Genomic DNA, 20707 nt, shown 5'->3' on the forward strand with positions numbered 1-20707 from the left:
AATAAGAAGGCGCAGCAGTCCCCGCCCCCCCAGACGCGAACCAATCCTGCTAGACCCTCAGGGTGGGCAGTGCCCCCTGGCGGCCACGAGCCTTCACTGCAGCTGCCCGCTCCGCTCCGAGTGGCCGCGCAAGCCTACCTGAATCGGGGCGCTCCCGGGGCGGGGGTGCGGTCGGTCGTGCAATAGGAAGCGGAGCGCCTTGCAAGCTTCCCGTGGGACGCCCGCTAACCTAACCGGTCACCAAGTCTGGTGGCATTCCCAGACGACCTCTCCGGTTTTTCCATTTTTCGGTGCTCCAAGTTCCCCTGCCAGTAGCAGCCATGCCTCTGAGCCGCAGTCTCTCCATGTCCTCGCTTCCAGGGTTGGAAGATTGGGAGGATGAGTTCGACCCGGAGAACACAGTGCTTTTCGAGGTGGCCTGGGAGGTGGCCAACAAGGGTGAGAACGCCAGCGTCGGTCCCTCGACCGAGGAGGGCAGTCGAGGATGTGGGGGGGGGCGAGCCCCCCGAAACTCCGATTCAGACGGGGACAGAGCTACGTGGAGGACTCTTGGGTCCTGGGAAAAGCGCCCATGACTTCTGTGTCCTTGCGGAGGGGCTGGAGTAGACGTCCTAGGCCCTGGGGGGAAGGGAAGAGAGTGCTCTAAGATGGAAGGAGACTTCAGGTCCCGCGATCTAGGGAAGAGGGCACTTAACGAGGGATTCCTGGGTCTTGGAGGGAGGTTTTCGAGGGCCCGGAGACCTGGGACCCTGAAGGGGAAGGAGCTAATTTATCCAACCCTGGGGAGCCCCGGACCTTTTGGGTCTGTGGTCTAGAGCATGTGACTGTGGACTAGAAAAAGAGTGCTCTTAAAAAGTTGGACTTTTCAGGGAGCATAGCAGACCCGACCCCTTCGGTGTAAAGGTGAGAGGGACCTGAAATTCTTATCTCTAAGGTGGAAAAGAGTTGGGAACTTGAATGGCCGAGTTTGAAGGCGCCCAGGGCCCTGAGCCATGGCTTCCTGAGTGGAGAGGTGCCTCTCTGTGCCTCTCCTCCCTTGCAGGCTGGGATGGGAATGCTGGAACTCCTAAGTTGGTCAGGGGCTGGGCCCCAGTATGGGAGGGACCCACAGGCCGCAGGCTAATGTATGGGTGTCTGGGACCACTAGCTTCTCGCTCATGAGGAAGCTGGCCAGGAATCCCCAGGAGCTGGGCTGTGTCGGAGCTGAGTGTTCCCTTTTCTGGATCTTGGGGGACAAAAGACTGGGTCTCAGCACGACGGCAGTCTGCAGACTCGGGGGTGTGTACTACCAGGGTGCTGGTTCCAGGCGAAGAAGCTGAGGACTCAGCCCCCTAAATCTGAGGTGTGGTCACAGGAGGGGGCTGGGCCTAGCATGCCTGTGCCCCAGCCCAGGGTGAGCATAGTCAGCACCCCCCAGGTGAGGAATTTTACTTCCAGCTTCCTTAAGGTGACAGTGGGCAGCTGAGTGGGACCATTTGCCTCTCTTTCCAGTGCATCCGAAAGCTGGCAGCTTTACAGCCTGGCTCTGTAATCCTTGTATTCTAATTCTGTCAGGCTAGGTTGGGGCCCTTCCTGTCCCAGGACCAGGAGCCTTAACTGGGGCACGCTCCCAGCATCTTAGCCTCAGGCCCCATTCTTCGCAGACCCAAGATGGCTCCCCTCAGGTTTGCTTTTCCACGGCCCAGGCCTCCAGCCCCTACCTTCTCTGATCCCCAAGTGTGGGCCCGTCTTCTGCCCCAACACTACGCGCACACATCCCGTCACCCCATCCCACCACCACCCCCAACCCCCAGGTCTCAACGCTGTGGACCAATGGTGGGGTTGTCTGTCCTTCTGCACTTTGGCCCACAGTGGGTGGCATCTACACTGTGCTGCAGACGAAGGCGAAGGTGACAGGGGACGAATGGGGCGACAACTACTACCTAGTGGGGCCATACACGGAGCAGGGTGTGAGGACGCAGGTGGAGCTGCTGGAGCCCCCGACTCCTGAACTGAAGAAGACCCTGGATTCCATGAACAGCAAGGGCTGTAAGGTGGGTCACAGCCCTACCCGAGGGGGTGGGGACATGGCCTGCCAGCAGGGGCTTAGCTACAGGTGAAAAAAGGGTCGTATGGGGCGCACACCTTTAATCCCAGCACTCGGGAGGCAGAGGCAGGCGGATCGCTGTGAGTTCAAGGCCAGCCTGGTCTACAAAGTGAGTCCAGGACAGCTGAGTCCAGGACAGCCAGGGCTACACAGAGAAACCCTGCCTCGAAAAAACAAACAAACAAACAAACAAAAGGAAGGGTCGAATGGAAACAGCAGCCATGGAGAGCTATGCGTAGCACGTTCCCAGAAGACCTAGGGGGAAGAAAAGGGTAGATAGGTATAGGATCTGGTGAAGTAGGCCAGTGGGTACCAGATGTCTGAAAGGCCGGGTGGATGGAGAAGGACCGAGGACCCAAAAGAACAACAGCCAGACTGGCGAAAGGATGGAAGATAGATGAAGAGAGGAGAGTCGGGGAGCGGAGGTTGGAGATGGGCAGAACCAGGGACTAAGGAGAGAAGGGGAATGTGGCTCAGTGGTGCAGCCCCTGCCGAGTGTGGTCCTTGGTTTCCTTCCTAAGAACCATAAAGAGAAGCGGGGTTGGGGGGGGGGGGGTCTGGGGGTGGGTTGGGAGTGTTGTCCCAGCACTGGAGAGGCAGAGGCAGGCAGATCTCTATGAGTTTGAGGCCAGCCTGGTCTACAGAGTGAGCTCCAGAACAGCCAAGGCAGAGAAACTGCATCTCAAAAAAAAAAAAAAGAAAGAAAGAAAGAAAGAAAGAGAGAAAAAAATGACATTTGTGGACGGGAAGATTTCTTCACGTCCTGTGTTTGGGGTGGGCTCCAGCGTCTAGTCAGGCCAGACCATGTCCCTACGGGACCCCGGAGTGGCCACATCCCTCCCCCAAGGCAGCTGTTCCTAAGAATAGACCCCTCCCAGCAAAAGGGCAGACAACAGCTGGGAGGGGGAGGGGTACCCCAGCGAGTCTCTGGTAGGATGAAGCCAGGTTAGGACAGATCAGCGGGATCCGTGGCCTGCAGCCATACCTGTGGTCTCAGGAGGAAAGCGGCTGATGGGGACTGAAACTAGAACTTCAAGTTTTAGGACCGAGGCAGTGGGGAAGAAAGTGCACTCTCCGCAGGGTGTGGTGGCACATGCCTTTAATCCCAGCACTTGGGAGGCAGAGCTAGGTGGATGAATGTGAGTTCGAGGCCAGCCTGGTCTACAAAGCGAGTCTAGGACAGTCAAGGCTACACACACACACACACACACACAAATGCAGTCTCCGTTGTTAGACATGTGACTACAGATTACGAAACGGGGCCGATGGGAATAGGAGAAAGATAGCAGGTGGCAGTTCCGCCGGGTCACAAATGAGGGAGCTGTCAATCAGCTGCTCTCGGTTCCCAGGCTCTCGGGAACTGAGGTGGTGTGTGACAACAGTGCCTTGCGGGTTTTCTGAGTCTCCCTGTGTTTTGCACCCAGGTGTATTTTGGGCGTTGGCTGATCGAGGGGGGACCCCTAGTGGTGCTCCTGGATGTGGGGGCCTCAGCCTGGGCCCTGGAACGCTGGAAGGGTGAGCTCTGGGACACCTGCAACATCGGGGTACCCTGGTACGACCGCGAGGCCAATGATGCCGTCCTGTTTGGCTTCCTCACCACCTGGTTCCTGGGTGAGGTAGGCCCTACCACAGACCCCACCTCGCCCCTTGTGCCCACACTTGAAGGATAGTCATTCTGACCCCCCCTGGGCATTCTGGGAATTGTATGCCCTTTAATCCAAAAATCAGCTCTGATTTGGTGGGACGTGGGCCCCTCCCCTAGGCTAGCTTCTTTTCTCAGAGACCGGAAGTACCCACCTGAGACCGGAAGTGCCCACCTTAGCATCTTTTTTTTTCTTTCCCCGAGACAGGGTTTCTCTGTGTATCCTTGACTGTCCTGGACTCACTTTGTAGACCAGGCTGGCCTCGAACTCACATCGATCCACCTGCCTCTGCCTCCCGAGTGCTGGGATTAAAGGCGTGTGCCACCATGCCCAGCTGCATCAATTTGTTCTAATCTTCCAAGTGTAAACACGCTGTGCCGTGTCTCCAGGGAGGAATTCTGGGAGTGGCTCTGTAGTTTGATATAGCTTACTTCTAAGCACATTTGATACTTATCATCTTGAGTTGGTTTCAGAATCAGGAGTTTGGGGTTTCTGCACCCTACACACATTCTAGGAGTTTTAAAAAAAGTTTGGGAGCCGGGTGGTGTGATGCACACCTTTAATCCCAGCACTTGGGAGGCAGAGGCAGGTGGATTGCTGTGAGTTTGAGGCCAGCCTGGTCTACAAAGTGAGTCTAGGACAGCCAAGGCTAGGCAGAAAAACCCTGTCTCAAAAAACAAAAAAACAGTAGCTGGAGAGATGGCTCAGAGGTTAAGAGCACTGACTGCTCTTCCAGAGGTCCTGAGTTCAGTTCCCAGCAACCACACGGTGGCTCACAACCATCTATAATGTGATCTAATGCCTTCTTCTGGCCTGTGAGTATATGCAGGCAGAGCACTGTATATATAATAATAAATAAATAAATATTTAAAAAACAATACAAAGCCGGGCTGTGGTGGCGCACGCCTTTAATCCCAGCACTTGGGAGGCAGAGGCAGGTGGATCGATGTGAGTTCGAGGCCAGCCTGGTCTACAAAGCAAATCTAGGACAACCAGGGCTACACAGAGAAACCTTGTCTAGAAAAACCGAAAAACAAAAAAACAAAACAAAACAAAAAAAAGACAGACAGACAGACAGACCAAGTCTCCTCGAATTGTGACTAGGACTAAGACAAATAAACAGCAAATTTCCATCAGCCCCTGGGAATGAGGTCAGCCAGTTGGCCTGACTTGGGTTGTGTTCCCTACTTCCTTCATCTGAGGCAACGCTGCCTGCTCTGTGCTTAAGGGCAGTGGTTACCTCTCCTGATCGCTGGTTCCTTTTGTGACATGTGGAAACGCAGTGAACCTGTCCCTGTTACCCCATAGTTCCTGGCCCAGAACGAAGAGAAGCCCTATGTGGTTGCCCACTTCCACGAGTGGTTGGCAGGCATTGGCCTATGTCTGTGCCGTGCCCGGCGCCTGCCGGTGGCAACCATCTTCACCACTCATGCCACCTTGCTGGGGCGGTATCTGTGTGCCGGCGCCGTGGACTTCTACAACAACCTGGAGACCGTGAGCTGGGGCTGGGGGTGTGGGAGGCACAAGTATTGCAGGGTGGCCCGAAGCTCGGGCAGGGAGCCCTGTTCCTCAGAGTCCCGACGGCTCCCAGCCCTTCTGCCATCAGATGCAGGGCGCAGACCCCATCCCTTTTCCCTCAGCCTCGCCTCTCAGAGCGCAGCTGCCAATCCCAGCATCCCTCAGACCCTGGTCCTCTTAACCCTGGCTTTCCTTCGCTACCCAGTTCAACGTGGACAAGGAAGCCGGTGAGAGGCAGATCTATCACCGCTACTGCATGGAGCGCGCAGCCGCCCACTGCGCTCACGTCTTCACTACAGTGTCCCAGATCACCGCCATTGAGGCTCAGCATCTCCTCAAGAGGAAACCAGGTAGGGTTGGAGCGTGTGGTCCCTACGTGTGGATGGGGTAAGAGCCTCTACGCCGAGCCTAGTCTACCCGTTTTGCTTTACCACGGAGAAAAGAACAGCGACTCCCAGACGTTCCGGGTTGAGGTGGTAACTGATGGATGAAGCTGGTCGCCTCGGTACCCTGAAAGGATAACGGGAGCTGTTGGTTTCTTTTATTCTAATCTTACAGCCGCCTAACATATATGCTGACGTTCCGGAAGACATGCAGATTTAGTGGCCTTTACTTTCAAGCAAAGTAAATTTGGAACTGGGTTTGCTCGCCCTGCCCCACGTGCTCCTAAGATTTGGCCCTGGGTCCTCATGAGAGTTGCAATCTTCTGTTGGTTTGTTGTAACTGTGTGTTGTACACATTGCTTGATATTTCCATGCCTGTGTGTGTGGAAACCAGAGTGTCAGGCATGTTACTCCGTGACTCACTATCTACCGGGTTGGGTTTTTTTTTTTTTTTTTTTTTTTTAGAAGTTTATGTTATTTTTATTTATGTATATGTGTGTGTCCGTGTGTGTGTGTGTGTGTGTCCGTGTGTGTGTGTGTGTGTGTCCGTCCGTGTGTGTGTTCACAGAGGGCAAAAGAGGTCTTGGGCCTTCAGCTGGAGTCACAAGCACTGTTAACTATCCACAATGGGTGCTGCAGGAGCAGGAAGTTCTCACGGCTGCTGAGCCGTTTCTCCAGCCCTCACACCTTCTAAGGCAGGGTCTCTCATAGAACCTGAGTTTGTCACTGCTTTTAGGGGTTGTTTTCTTTTTTTTTCTTTTTTTTTTAGATTTATTTATTATTTATACAGTATTCTACTCCCATGTGTGCCTACAGGCCATCTCATGATAGATGGTTGTGAGCCACCATGTGGTTGCTGGGAATTGAACTCAGGACCTCTGGAAGAGCAGACAGTGCTCTTAACCCCTCAGCCAGCTCTCCAGCCCCGGGGGTACCTGCACAGGGACCTGGTGCACTTAGAAACCCTGGGAGATGCAGTTTTTCATCTGTCCTTCTCCCACTCTGAAACAAGAACTAGAAATGCCACTACTGCTCTGCTTCTCCCGGGATACACGCTCCCTTTCTCTTTTATTTTCTGCTTTGCGCCAGGGTCTCACTGGGTGGCTCTGAACTGAGGGTGCTTTATTAGCATCCGCCATCACACCTGGCCCACAGTACACTGTCTGGTGTCATGCCTCTTTTAAGGACTCAACCATTTCCTCCCTTGTAGTTTTTAAAAACATTTACCAGCCGGGCAGTGGTGGTGCAAGCCTTTAATCCCAGCAGTAGAGAGGCAGAGACAGGAGGATCTCTGTGAGTCCAAGGCCAGGCTGGTCTATAAGTCCAGGACAACCAAGGCTACACAGAGAAACTCTGTCTGAAAAACAAAAAACAAACAAACAAAATGGGCTAGAGAGATGGCTCAGAGGTTAAGAGCACTGACTGCTTTTCCAGAGGTCCTGAGTTCAATTCCCAGCAACCACATGGTGGCTCACAACACAACCATCTATAATGAGATCTGGTGCCCTCTTCTGGCCTGCAGGTGTATGTGCAGGCAGAATATTTTATACATAATAATGAGCACTGTATACATAATAATAAATCTTTAAAACACAAAACAAAAAACTTCTAGTATCTGTCAGACTGTCTGTCTGTTTGCCTCTGTGTGTGTGTGTGTGTGTGTGTGTGTGTGTGTGTGCGTGCGCGCGCGCGCGCGTGCACGCACCCGAGTGTATGAACACTGGTTGCTTTTCCGGAGAACCCAGGTTCAATTCTCAGAACCCAGCACACACATGGCTTGCAAACATCTGTAATTCCACTTCCGGGATATCTGACACCGTCTTCGGGCTTCCACAGGCAACAGGCACACACACATACATGTAGGCCAAACACCTGCATAAAATACAAACACATAAAACAGAAGAATAAATCCTAAAACAGGAGACGAAAGAGAAGGGCCAAGTAGCAGAGTTGAGTCAGTCACCATGGAGCCGGGGTCACACAAGGGCCACCGACACAGTGGGGCTGTGAAGAACGTTGCCTCCCTCCTCTAGTCGCCGGTGACGGTGACCAGACTGAGGAAGGGAACACGGGACCTTCTCCCCCAATCCCAGATATCGTCACCCCCAACGGACTAAACGTGAAGAAATTCTCTGCTATGCACGAGTTCCAGAACCTTCATGCGCAGAGCAAAGCTCGAATCCAGGAGTTCGTGCGTGGCCATTTTTATGGGTAGGTGGGCCGGCAGGCACAAGAGAGGAGGAGGGTAGAGGGTAAGACTCCTGGGTCTGAGGAGAAGCCCTGTGCTTGGGACCCCAAGCTCTGAAGGAGAGAAGACTCCCGAGTCTCAGGGAAGAGGTCGAGGGCTTGGATTCCTTGATCCTTCAGCCTGGGACAGCCATGGTCTCCATTATTTTTAGATGTCTAGAGCCATGGGATGGATATTATAGTAAACTCCTGTCTAAGGAGAAAGTCCTGCGACTTGCGTGTATCTCTCTGATGCCTGCGCTTTGGGGTTTGTAGGGTTCACCCTCTCCTCTGCCTTCCTTAGGCACCTGGACTTCAACTTAGACAAGACTTTGTATTTCTTTATCGCTGGCCGCTACGAGTTCTCCAACAAGGGAGCTGATGTGTTCCTGGAGGCCTTGGCCCGGCTCAACTATCTGCTCAGAGTAAGGTCTTGTTCACAGAACAGAGTGAGGGGGAGCTGGAGGAGAAGACAGGTGGTTGTGGGAAGCCTTGGGTGGGAGCAGAGCAGAGCATCAGCATCCCAGAGGGATCAGAAGAGAGAGCCGGTGGCACATGCCTAGCGTCCCAGTCCCTGGGAGGCTGAAACAGAGGGGGTGAAGATTTAAGGTCAGCTTTCGTCTACAGAATGAGTTTAAGATTGACCTGGGCAGTATTGAGATCCCATATCAAAATAAAAACAGATTTAGGGGCATGGCTAAGTGATAAAGCACCTATGTAGAAGGGCTGGGACGTGGCTCAGTGGTAGAGCCCCTGCCTAGAATCTCCCAGTGAGGGGCTGGGGCGTGGCTCAGTGGTAGAGCCCCTGCCTAGAATCCCCCAGTGAGGGGCTGGGGCGTGGCTCAGTGGTGAAGCACCTACCTCTTCAGGAAACATTGATTTTAGTCTCCTATGTATAAAAAAGAAAATCAGAAGTCTCATAATTAATTCTTCTGGCACGGTTGAGTCCGGCACCCTGACGCATCCTTCTACTCCCTTGTCCCAGGTGAATGGCAGCGAGCAAACCGTTGTTGCATTCTTCATCATGCCGGCTCGGACCAACAATTTCAACGTGGAGACCTTGAAGGGCCAAGCCGTGCGCAAACAGCTATGGTCAGCAGTGCTTGGCCCAAGACCCTGTGGGGCCCCGGATGTGCTGTGTCCGTGGGCTTATCTCTCTGTGTCTATCTCTGACATGATCAGGATTCCTAAAGAATTTGTCACTTAGAGCATGTGGCCTGGCTAGATGAGTGTCCGCACATGATCAGGGCAGATGTCATACTGTAAGCTTTCTGCCACCAGCTGTGGCCTTCCCTGGTGTTTAGCCGAACCACTGCATCCACACTGGGCCTGTTGGCTATTCTCTGAAACCCATCCCATCATCGTCCCCCGGTCTCTGAAGGCAGGCGCTCTCCTAAGCCCTGGGAAAGGAAAGCCGGGAGTGCAGCTCAGTTGGGAGACTGCTTGCTCAGCATTCACAATCCCAGCTCTGCATAAACCAGGTGTGGGGAGGGGAGGGGAGGCAGGAGGGTCAGGAGTTTGAGGTCATACTAGGCAGCATCCTGAGGCCAGGCTTGGAGGCGTGGAGGGGGCCAGGGACAGGAAGAGAGAGGGGAATCCCAGTGTGGCTAGATCAGCATGTCCCAGGCAGGAGGACATGGGTTGCAGCCTTGGGAGGTTTCGAAGTCATGGGACAGTAGGACGACAGTCTTTCCGACGTTGTGTGCCAGGATGTTCCACTCTCGGAATACTGTTCCTCTTGTTTATAAAACAGGGCCTTAGCATCGCCCTGTCCGAGCCCCGTCCTACCCCTAATAATAGCTGACATTTCTGGAAGGCTCGGGGTGCTGGGCTCCCTCCCGACCTCAGGCTCCTCTGCAAACTCCTGAGGAAGATTCTATTTTTACACTGAAGTCGGAGAGGAAAGGACACCTGTTCCCAGCGTCCCATCTCAAGGATTGAGCTTTTCCCGGTGTGCCATCCTCGGGCTTCTCTGCCCCGTTGCTCAGTAGCCTGACTGTAAATAGCAGTTGGTGTATATGTGATCTTTCCCTCTCTCCCGTCCAGGGACACAGCCAACACAGTGAAGGAGAAATTTGGGAGGAAGCTTTATGAATCCTTACTAGTGTGAGTGCCCGGCCCCCATCTGCCCCTTTATGGGTAGCCTGGCCTATCCCAGCGCTCCATTCCCACATGCCCCCGCCCCCTCCCCTGCAGGGGGAGTCTCCCGGACATGAACAAGATGCTGGACAAAGAGGACTTCACCATGATGAAGAGAGCCATCTTTGCCACTCAGGTATGGTCTGCACCTCTGAGCCGCAAAGGTTTCTGGGAGTTTTATTCTCTCTCGTTTTTTGTTTTTGTTTTTGTTTGTTTGTTTTGTTGTTTTTCGAGACTGGGTTTTCTCTGTGTGGCTCTGGCTGTCTTGGACTTGCTCTGTAGACCAGGCTGGCCTCGAACTCATAGCGATCTGCTTGCCTCTGCTTCCCAAGTGATGACATTAAAGGCGTGCAGCGCCACCACGCCCAGCTAAGTTCTATTCTCTTTGGTGACCCTTTATAGTTGCGCTTACAGAGGGCCGAATTCTGAGATGCACAGAAATGTCAACATAAAAAACACAACTTCCGCCGGGTGTGGTGGCGCACGCCTTTAATCCCAGCACTCGGGAGGCAGAGGCAGACGGATCGCTGTGAGTTCGAGGCCAGCCTGGTCTACAAAGTGAGTCCAGGATGGCCAAGGCTACACAGAGAAACCCTGCCTCGAAAAACCAAAAAAAAAAAAAACAAAACAAAACAAAAACAAAAACAACAACAAAAAAAAAAAACACAACTTCCACACCAAAGAGGATGAAGAAGTTTATTATTGAGCCAAGTAGGGCCATGGACCAGGAACACAGATTCAGGCAACCATGTTCCAATATAGTACCGATTTTGTGACTTTTTATGATTACAAAAAGTGAGGAAAGTAATAAATCAAGGGGCTTTTAAAATACATTGGTGGAGACATCAGATTCAGAAGGGGCACAGTGCCGGGCGGTTGTGGCGCACACCTTTCATCCCAGCACTCGGGAGGCAGAGGCAGGTGGATCACTGTGAGTTCGAGGCCAGCTTGGTCTACAAAGCGAGTCCAGGACAGTCAAGGCTACACAGAGAGACCCTGTCTCAACAAATAAACAAATAACAAACAGGGGGTGCGGCAAAGAGGAGAATCTGAACAGCAGGTCTGAAATGCTGTCTGGTGGTGTTTCTAGTCTTGCTTGGTGAAAACCATGGTTTCCTTAAATTACTGCATCCCGAAAGGTTTTAGGTCAGGGCTCTTAGATCAGAGACAGGTGGCAAGGAGTGCCTATTTAGGAGGCTGAAATAGGCCAAGGTAAGTTTTTGTTGCTGGTGATGGTGTTTTGTTATGGTTGTTTTTTTTGTTTTTTTGTTTTTTATACAGTGTTGTCTGCTTGTTTACCTGCAGGCCAGAAGAGGGTACCAGGTTACATTATAGATGGTTGTGAGCCACCATGTGGTTGCTGGGAATTGAACTCAGGACCTTTAGAAGAGCAGGCAGTGAGTGCCCTTAACCAACGAAATATCTCTCCAGCCCCATGGTTTTCGTTTTTTGGGTTTGTTTTTGTTTTTTGTTGTTGTTTGGTTGTGTGTTTGGTTGGTTTTGGTTTTTTGTCTTTTTGAGACAAGGTTTCTCTGTGTAGCCTTGGCTGTCCTGGACTAGCTTTGTAGACCAGGCTGGCTTCAAACTCACAGCCATCTGCTATGATGTGAAGGCTGTTCACTGTTAAGGTACATATCTTTCCAGGAACTGTAGTTCACCCAGGAGGTCAGAGGCCCACCAGGTGATAGCTTCTGTTTCTGGAACACATTGGGCAGGTTGCCACAGGGGATGCTGGGAGTTATGGGCTCTCGGGTTAGTGGACAAAGAATCAGGAAGAATTGCTATTTCCCGATCTCCCTGACCTTTATCACATATTGGCTTCTCTGCCACCCCCGGGGCCTGCTGAGACCGGTACTTATAGGAGCCTTTAGGACATGGGAGACAGGTAAGCCAATATATCTAGTGTTTCCTGGAGAAATACTCAAGGGCCTGGGCTGGAGAGATGGCTCAGCAGTTAAGAGCACTGACTGCTTTTCCAGAGGTCATGAGTTCAATTCCCAGCAACCACATGGTGGCTCAAAGCCATTCACAATGAGATCTGGTGCCCTCTTCTGGCATGCAGATGTACATGCAGGCAGAACACTGCATACATAATAAATATTTTTTAAAAAAAAGAAAGAAAGAAAAGAAATACTCAAGGGCCACCATTCCTTGTCCCACAGCTGTGTCATTTGGTTTGTTTGTTTGTTTGTTTGTTTGTTTTGAGACAGGGTTTCTCTGTGTAGTCCTGGCTGTCCTGGAACTCACTCTGTACAACAGGCTGGCCTTGAACTCAGAAATCCACCTACCTCTGCCTTCCTAGTGCAAGGATTAAAGATGTGCACTACCGGGGGCCCGGCTTCTTGCTGTGTCGTATTTCCCACAGACCCCTCTGATTCCTGAGATTGGAAATTGGAATTAAATGGATGGAAACTATTTAGGAAGATGTGGCTCACAAAATGAGAACTACAACTCCCATCAGTCCCTGGGACATTTAGCACATATTGACTGACTGCCCATGAGGCTTTTGGGAGTTAGAGTTCTTTCATTTCCTGTGTTCAAGGGACTTTGGCGCCTATGGTTGGCTTTGGTGAGGCTGGGTTTTGGATTCTAGATGGTTAACATGCACTAATGAGGAAGGTTGTCCTTTTGGGCAAAATATTTCTACAGTGAGGTACCTGGCTTCATTCATGAAGAATCCTAACATGGGGCTGCTGGGAGTTGTAGTTTTTGAACCTCATGCACCGCCAATGCTAGGCTGTAATGAATTCTTTGCAATAGAAAAGGCTGGGATTGCCTGTCAGTCCATCTTTGTGTTGCAGCAATGACTCCTAGAATTGTGCTTTCCTTCCCTGGGTGGTGGTGGTGAAGGTGAATTATGAATTTTCATAAGAAAATTACAACTCCCAGCTGTCCTTGCAGCTTGCTACCTAGTAGACATAACTATCCGCGTGTCTATGGGGCACTTAAAATTCCGTGGGGCTTTTTTTCCTGAGGTGTGGTGGGATGGATGTGTATGTCAACATTCGACTGTCATTCTGGTTTATATTAAATGGTTATGTCAAACAAGATGGCGGTGAAGTCACATGGTTGCTTCCTTCTCTGTGAGATTCTTTTCTTTCTTTCTTTTTTTCTTTTCTTTTTTTTTCAAGCCAGGGTTTCTCAGTGTAGCCTTGGCTGCCCTGGAACCCTCATTTTACACCAGGCTGGCCTCAAACTCACAGAGATCCGCCTGCCTCTGCCTCCCGACAGGTGTGTGTCACCACTGCCTGGTGGTTGCTCGTGATATTTAAAGGGAAAAGCCTGGGCTCCTGTGTTGAGTGTGTTGACCTCTGCCTGTGGTGCCATCATGGCCCACGAGCCATGAACCTCCTGACCTTCCCGTTACACTCTTCCTCCCCCACCTCCCTTGTGGTTTCCACAGCGGCAGTCCTTCCCCCCTGTGTGCACCCACAACATGCTCGATGACTCCTCAGACCCCATCCTGACCACCATCCGTCGCATTGGCCTTTTCAACAGCAGTGCCGACCGCGTGAAGGTGAGGGCTGGCAGCGTCGGTTGGGTGTAGCGGGGGGTGGGGGGTGGGGGGGGGGGGGAAGGGTTGTTCCGTGGACATCACACTTCTCAGCTCCCTATTTAGAAGGAACCCTGGCTTCTGAAGCCAAGTGAATTAAGTTTAAGTCTTTGGTTTGTTGCCGACTTGCTGTGCGTGTTTAGAGTAATGTACTACCCTCTCTGGCCTACTCTAGGTGGCTAGGATACAGCTAAGCCCCTCCCTTCTGTTAACAGGTCATTTTTCACCCAGAGTTCCTCTCTTCCACAAGTCCCCTACTCCCAGTGGACTATGAAGAGTTTGTCCGTGGCTGTCACCTTGGGGTCTTCCCCTCCTACTATGAGCCCTGGGGCTACACACCGGGTGAGTGCAGGAGGTGAGGGGGTGGCAGAGTTGCTGGGTGGGGGGCTCTTGTTCAATTCTGGCATGGACCTCCAACACAGCTCCTTGGTTTGGGCATGATGGTAAGGGCTCATCCTGTGCTAGTGTGTGGACTTTGTGAAGTCTCCGGGGCTCGGGACTAGAAGAATGGTGTTCATTTCCAGTGCTGTCACTGAGGACCTCATCTCCGGTTTGCTGATGTTTGGTCACCAAAATACAGGCACTGCTGCCGAGCCTCTCAGAGCTGCTGGTAGCTAAGACTGGTCTTAAACTCCTGGTGTTGCTTCCACTCCTAGAGTGCTGGGGTCACAAGCCTGCACCACTGCCACCTGCTTATACGGTGCAGGCTGTAGGGCCCGGGGCCCTGTGCTTGCCAGGCAAGCCTCCACCCGCTGCACTTCCTCTCCCGGTCCCCAGTGACTTTCTGCTTCCTCTTCTTCTCCTCGCCTCACCTCTCTTCAGCTCTGAGCCATGAGCTGTAATTGCTTGTCTACAATTTCCCTTCACTGAGGGGGAAACTCTGGTCTTTTCTCAGTTATTTTTGGCTTTTAGTCCTCTGTGGTTGGTTTTTACTCTGTTTTGTTTGCTTGTTGTTTTTGTTTTTTCCGAGCAGGGCTGTCCTACGCTCACTTTGTAGACCAGGTTGGCCTCAGTCCGCCTGCCTCTGCCTCCCAAGTGCTGGGATTAAAGATGTGCATCAGCACAGCACAGAAGCCTTTGTGTTTTGTAAAACCCAAACTGGCCTCAAGCTCGCCTGTATCTGAGGGTGACCTTGAACTCTTGACCTTCTTACTTCTACTTTTGAGTGCTGGTGTTATAGGCATGCTTTGGGAGGGAAGGGATGGCTAGAATCTCCAGAGAGGGTTTCATGTCCACCCCCCTTCTCTGAGGGGGCATCAACAGGTCCCGGGCTTGAGGGGCCCTTGCAAATCATCACTCTGTTCTAGTTAAAATGGTCATGGAGACTGGAGAGATGGCTCAGAGGTTAAGAGCAGTGGCTGCTCTTCCAAAGGTCCTGAGTTCAATTCCCAGCAACCACATGGTGGCTCACAACCATCTGTAATGAGATCTGACCATCTATAGTAAATCTTTTTTAAATTAAAGATTTACTTATTTATTTATTATGTATACAGTGCTCTGCCTGCATGTACATCCTCAGGCCAGAAAAGGGCATCAGATCTCATTATAGATGGTTGTGAGCCACCATGTGGTTGCCAGGAATTGAACTCAGGACCCCTGATGAGCAGTCAGTACTTTTAACTTCTGAGCCATCTCTGCACCCCCAAATAAATCTTTAAAAAAAAAAAAAAAGATGATGATGATGATCGTGGAGGTGCACGCCTTTAATTCCGGCACTCAGGGTGGCAGAGGCAGGTGGGTTCATGAGTTCGAGGCCAGCCTGTTCTACAAATAAAATGTTGTCTCGAAGAAACACACACACACACACACACACACACATACACACACACACACACATATGTTGTTATGCTTGGACAACAGTGTTCTACTGTGGGGCCTCTGCTGCCATTGTGTCTCACTCTGAGACCTCTTCTTGCCTCTAGTAGAAAGACTGAGCAGGGTGTGGTAGCATGTTGGGGAAGCCGAGGCAGGCCAGTCACCCTTTCCCAGTCTGCCTGCGCTGCACAGTAAGACCCTGTCTCAAAAGCAGACCAAGTAACTGCAGCTGGCATGTATACCTCTAATGCTAACTCATGGTGTGTGGGTTAGGAGTTCAAGGTCACCCTTGGCTACATAGTGAGTTCAGAGCCTTCCTGGGCTACATGGGATCCTGTATTTAAAAAACAAAACAAAACAAAACAAAAAAAACCCCCAAAACAAACGAATAAACAACAACAACAAAAACCAGGGTCTGGCGGTGGCGCACATCTATAATCCTAGCACTTTGGGGGGCAAAGGCAGGCAGATCTCTGTGAGTTCGAGGCCAGCCTGGTCTACAGAATGAATCCAGGACAGCTAAGGCTACACAGAGAAATCCGAAAGGTGTATCTTAGTGTCGTGATGGTTAAGTAGTTATTTATGTGAGTCCAGCGTCAGTGAGTGTTCTATAAATAAGTATTCCCGTCACCTCGGACTTTTTTGCGAACTCATTTCTCTTAGTCCTAGCTTCTCTTCCTAGAAATGGGTCAGGCCCTCTGCACCCTTGCAGGTGCCGCGAGGGCGCACTGGGCTCGGTGGCCAGCAGATGGCGATGTAGAGACATCTCTTACAGAGTAAGCTGCTGAGCTCGCCCTTCCCACTCTCGGCCCTACAGCTGAGTGCACAGTCATGGGAATCCCCAGCATCTCCACAAACCTCTCCGGCTTTGGCTGCTTTATGGAGGAACACATCGCCGATCCCTCAGCTTACGGTCAGTGCACGGAGGTCCTGGACCACAATTCAGACTGCTTTTTGTTTTGTTTTGTTTTTAAAACAAACCTGGTTACTACCTCTACAGGCATTTACATCCTTGATCGGAGGTTCCGCAGCCTGGACGATTCCTGCTCACAGCTCACCTCCTTCCTCTACAGCTTCTGCCAGCAGAGCCGGCGACAGCGCATCATCCAACGGAACCGCACTGAGCGGCTGTCAGACTTGTTGGATTGGAAGTACCTAGGCCGGGTATGACTGACTTCCTGTCCTCACCTTCCTCTGGTTCTGTAGTCCTAAGAGGATGGAGATGGCCGGGCATGGTGGCGCAGGCTTCCTTCCGCTTGGGAGGCAGAGGCAGCCTGCGCTACAGAGTGAGTTTCAGAAGCTGGGCTTGGTGGCGCTCGCCTTTAATCCCAGCCCCTGGGAAGGCAGAGGCAGGCGGATCGCTGTGAGTTCGAATCCAGCCTGGTCTACAAAGAGAGTCCAGGACAGCCACGGCTACACAGAGAAACCCTGTCTTGAAAAACGAACAAACAAAAACCCAGAGTGAGTTCCAGGAAAGCCAGGGCTACACAGAGAAACCCTGTCTCAAAAAACCAAAACAAACAAACAACCCCCCCTCCCCACACACACACAAAATCTGGAGATAGGGCAGGGTCTCCTGCTTGTAATAGTTGATGTCTCTTTAAGAAATTAATGTCAGGGGCTGGAGAGATGGCTCAGTGGTTAAGATCACTGACTGCTCTTCCAGAGGACTGGGCTTTAAATCCCAGCATCCACATGGCAGGTCATAACTGTCTATAACTCCAAGGTTCTGACATTTTTGCACAGCCAAAAATACAGACAAAACACCAATGCACAAAAGAAAGAAAGAAAACTTAATGTCAGAGCTAGAGAAATGGCTCAGTTGTTAAGTGTACTGGCTGCTCTCCCAGAGGACCAGAGTTCAACTCCCAGGACCCATATGGTGGCCTACAGCTATCTGTAATTCCATTTCCAGGGGATTTGATACCTTCTTCTGGCCTCTGTGGGCACTGGGCATACTTATGGTGTGTAGACACACATGCTGGCAAAACACCCATACACATCATTTTTAAGATGCCAGCATGACGGCCCCCGTGGACAGCAGGGCCACGCGTCTTTAATCCCAGCACTCAGGAGACAGAGGCAGGCAGGTTTCTGAGTTCAAGGCCAGCCTGGTCTACAGAGTGAATTCCTTTTTATGGCAAGCCTCTATTTCGAAAAACAAGATAAAGGCCAGGTGTGGGGTTGCATGCCTTTAATTCCAGCACTTCAGAGAGAGAGAGAGAGACAGGTGGATCTCTGTGAGTACAAAGCCAGCCTAGACTCTATAGCAAGACCCTGTCTCAAAAAAAAAAAAAAAAAAAAAAAGAAAAGAAAAAGAAAGAAAGAAAGAAAGAAAGGAAAACTGGAGAGATGGTTTGGTGTGGTTAAGACACTTGCTATGTGGTGGCGCAGGCCTTTAATTTCAGCACTCAGGAAGCAGAGGCAGGTGGATCTCTGTGAGTTTGAGACCATCCTGGTCTACAAAAGTGAGTCCAGGACAGCCAAGGCTACACAGAGAAACAAAAACAAAAAATCTAGAATTAGCATCTGGCCAAAGTTCTCATTTGCATGTAGGGTGTGGCCAAAACAGTACTTGATCTGAGAATTCACCTGCCCTTTAGTAATGTGTGTGACGTAGAAGACTGTCCTTGCTTAGCCCAGATGGGACATTTACATAGTGACATTTACATAAAAGTGTAGTAGATAGAGCCTGGTTGAAAGGTCAGAGTCGGCTGGGGCGGGGTAGGGGGTGGAGGTGGGGGGTGGGGTGGGTACATAGTGATATTCCCAACTCAAAACAGAAGGTACAGGGATGTGTGGCCAACAGTACCTATTGGCCCAGGATGTCATCCAGCTGCCAGGAAGGCTGGTGAGGAGGCAGGAGAGCCAGACCATGTATAGGCCAGTCGAGGCTAGTTATCAAGCAGTAATGGATGTGGTCAGCTGTAGGGCCCATCCCTAGACTCTACCAGTGACAGGGGTGGGACATGGCTCAGGGGTGGGGTAGAGGAGCTGGGAGCACTGCTAAGTTTGTAGACCCTACCTACAATCTACCAGAGTGGCTCAGAGGTAGAGACCCTGCTTGGCGTGGTCCCTAAGTATTGATGCTTAGTGTCCCTAAGTGTTGATTGGGGGCAGGGAGTTTGAGGGGTGGACCTTGTTTTAAAAAAAAAAAAAAAAAACAAAGTGGCCTGGCAGTGGTGGCACAGGAAGCCAGGCAGGCAGATCTCTGAATATGAGGCCAGCCTGATCTACAGAGGGAGTTCCAGGACAGCAGCCAGGGCTAAGGAGAGAAACCCTGTCTCAAAAAAAAAAAAAAAAAAAAAAAAGGCCGGGCGTGGTGGCGCACGCCTTTAATCCCAACACTCGGGAGGCAGAGGCAGGCGGATCGCTGTGAGTTCGAGGCCAGCCTGGTCTACAAAGCGAGTCCGGGATGGCCAAGGCTACACAGAGAAACCCTGTCTCGAAAAACTAAAGAAAAAGAAAAGAAAGGAAAAAAAAAATGTGGTTGGGAGTATGGCCGCTGCCCTTGACACATTCTGCCCTCCTTTCTGCCCAGTACTACATGTCTGCGCGACACATGGCTCTGGCCAAGGCCTTTCCAGAACACTTCACCTACGAGCCCCATGAGGTCGATGCTGTAAGTAGAGCCGGGACCAGTGTTGGGCTAGGAGTAAAGGGTTGGGGCGGCACTCAGCGGACACCTCTAGGGACCTAGGTGGCTGGCATCCATTCACTCTGATTTGTGCGTGCTCTGGGCTATGCAGACCCAGGGGTACCGTTACCCGCGGCCAGCCTCCGTGCCGCCATCACCCTCACTGTCTCGACACTCCAGCCCACACCAGAGTGAGGATGAGGAGGAGCCCCGGGAGGAACCCCTGGGGGAAGACAGTGAGCGTTATGACGAGGAAGAAGAGGCCGCCAAGGACCGCCGCAACATCCGAGCACCTGAGTGGCCACGCCGGGCCTCCTCTTCCTCCTCCACAGGCGGGAGCAAGAGAAGCAACTCAGTGGACACTGGGCCCTCCAGCTCCCTCAGCACGCCCACCGAGCCACTCAGTCCTACCAGTTCCCTGGGCGAGGAGCGCAACTAAGCCCCTCGCACTCCACTCCGCTCCCTGCCTGTCCTGTGTTTCTCTTGCAGAGGGCCTATGCAAATGGCAGGGTGCCTGAACCCGCACTCCAGACCCTGAGTGGGAAACCCCCTACCCAGTGTGGTCCATAGCCCAGCCTCCGTTTCAGACACTCCAGCCCCTGGCTCCAATCTTGGGAGTCCCCTCACTCCACGCCGCAGTGCCTTTCTCGGATTGCAGAACGCTTTCTGCGTGCTCTGGCCTGGAGTCTCCCGGCTTAGACTGGGTCCCAGAGGCCAGGAATCTGCCACTGTTAGTCAATGCCAGAGGTTTTAGGACATCTGGTTTATTGTTTTCCAGGCTGCGGCTTCTTTCTTTGATCCTACACCCATACAGAGTATGCGATGCTCAGGCCTTCCCCTGCCCCTGGGGACCACCTCTTGTTGGAATCTGCACGGCCTCCCTGCAACTGGGACAGCCAAGTTCAGAGTTAGGACACTTCAGGGATTAACACAATTCGGTTGGGGCTGGAGAGGTAGCTCGGCTGGCAGAGTGCTTGCCTAGCATGCCCGAAGCCCTGGTGAGGTTTAGTTCTAGCACCTCATAGGTAGAGGTATAAGGGTCAGGAGTTCAAGACCAGGCAGGACAACATGAGACACTAAATGCTTTTGGTCTTCCATTTCAAGCAAGCCTGGGACGCCAGGACAGGCTGCGAGGTCAGCCTCCCTGGGGATGTGCTGTTCATTTCTTCAATGGGGCATGCAGAGTAGGACCAGGCCTTACTCTTCTCCTTGGTCCACTGTCCCTTCTAGGGACTGCCTCAGCTGAGGACAGAATGCTTGGCAACCCCACAGCTGCTCAGCCCACTGTGAAACCACTGGGCTCTGGGTCCCAGTGACTGAATCAGGAGTCTTGTCACTGTGCCACACTCTGGTCCCCTTTCCTGATCTAGAGACCCAGCCCACCGGCTTCTTGAAGCCCCACGTGTACCTCGAGGCCTTTCTGCCTGCAAGCTTTGTCCTGTCCCCAACTTTGAAGAATGGGCAGAGACCCCTCACGTGTGCCGTGTCTGCCTGCCTGGCGCCCTTGGTTTGCATTTGGGAGGGGGAGGGCAGAAGGTGTGTGATTGGAGTGTGTCCAGAGATTGAAAGAAAAAAAAAATACATATATATATATATATATACCTGTATTTAAGAATTCCAACTGCAGCTGCACGTGCCCTCCTGTGGTGTGGTGGTCCTCCTTCCTCTCTTCCCTAATCCTGTAGTTTTTAAATTGAGTTTTTACAG

The 20707-nt window shown here is 51.9% G+C and overlaps 1 protein-coding gene across 1 annotated transcript; it reads left to right on the forward strand.

The window, feature by feature from the left end:
• Window positions 1-99: 99 nt before the first annotated feature.
• Window positions 100-19456, forward strand: Gys1 (glycogen synthase 1). The gene is made up of 16 exons (XM_051148526.1): window positions 100-438; window positions 1852-2033; window positions 3511-3702; window positions 5038-5223; window positions 5453-5597; window positions 7724-7841; window positions 8161-8281; window positions 8842-8948; window positions 9903-9962; window positions 10053-10131; window positions 13399-13512; window positions 13764-13890; window positions 16181-16276; window positions 16364-16527; window positions 18905-18985; window positions 19113-19456. Exons 1-16 carry the CDS (start codon window positions 321-323, stop codon window positions 19437-19439), a joined length of 2217 nt encoding a protein of 738 aa, XP_051004483.1. The 5' UTR covers window positions 100-320; the 3' UTR covers window positions 19440-19456.
• The last annotated feature ends 1251 nt before the right edge of the window (window positions 19457-20707 follow it).

Source organism: Acomys russatus, chromosome 7, assembly GCF_903995435.1.
Source record: "Acomys russatus chromosome 7, mAcoRus1.1, whole genome shotgun sequence".
Lineage (NCBI taxonomy): Eukaryota > Metazoa > Chordata > Mammalia > Rodentia > Muridae > Acomys > Acomys russatus.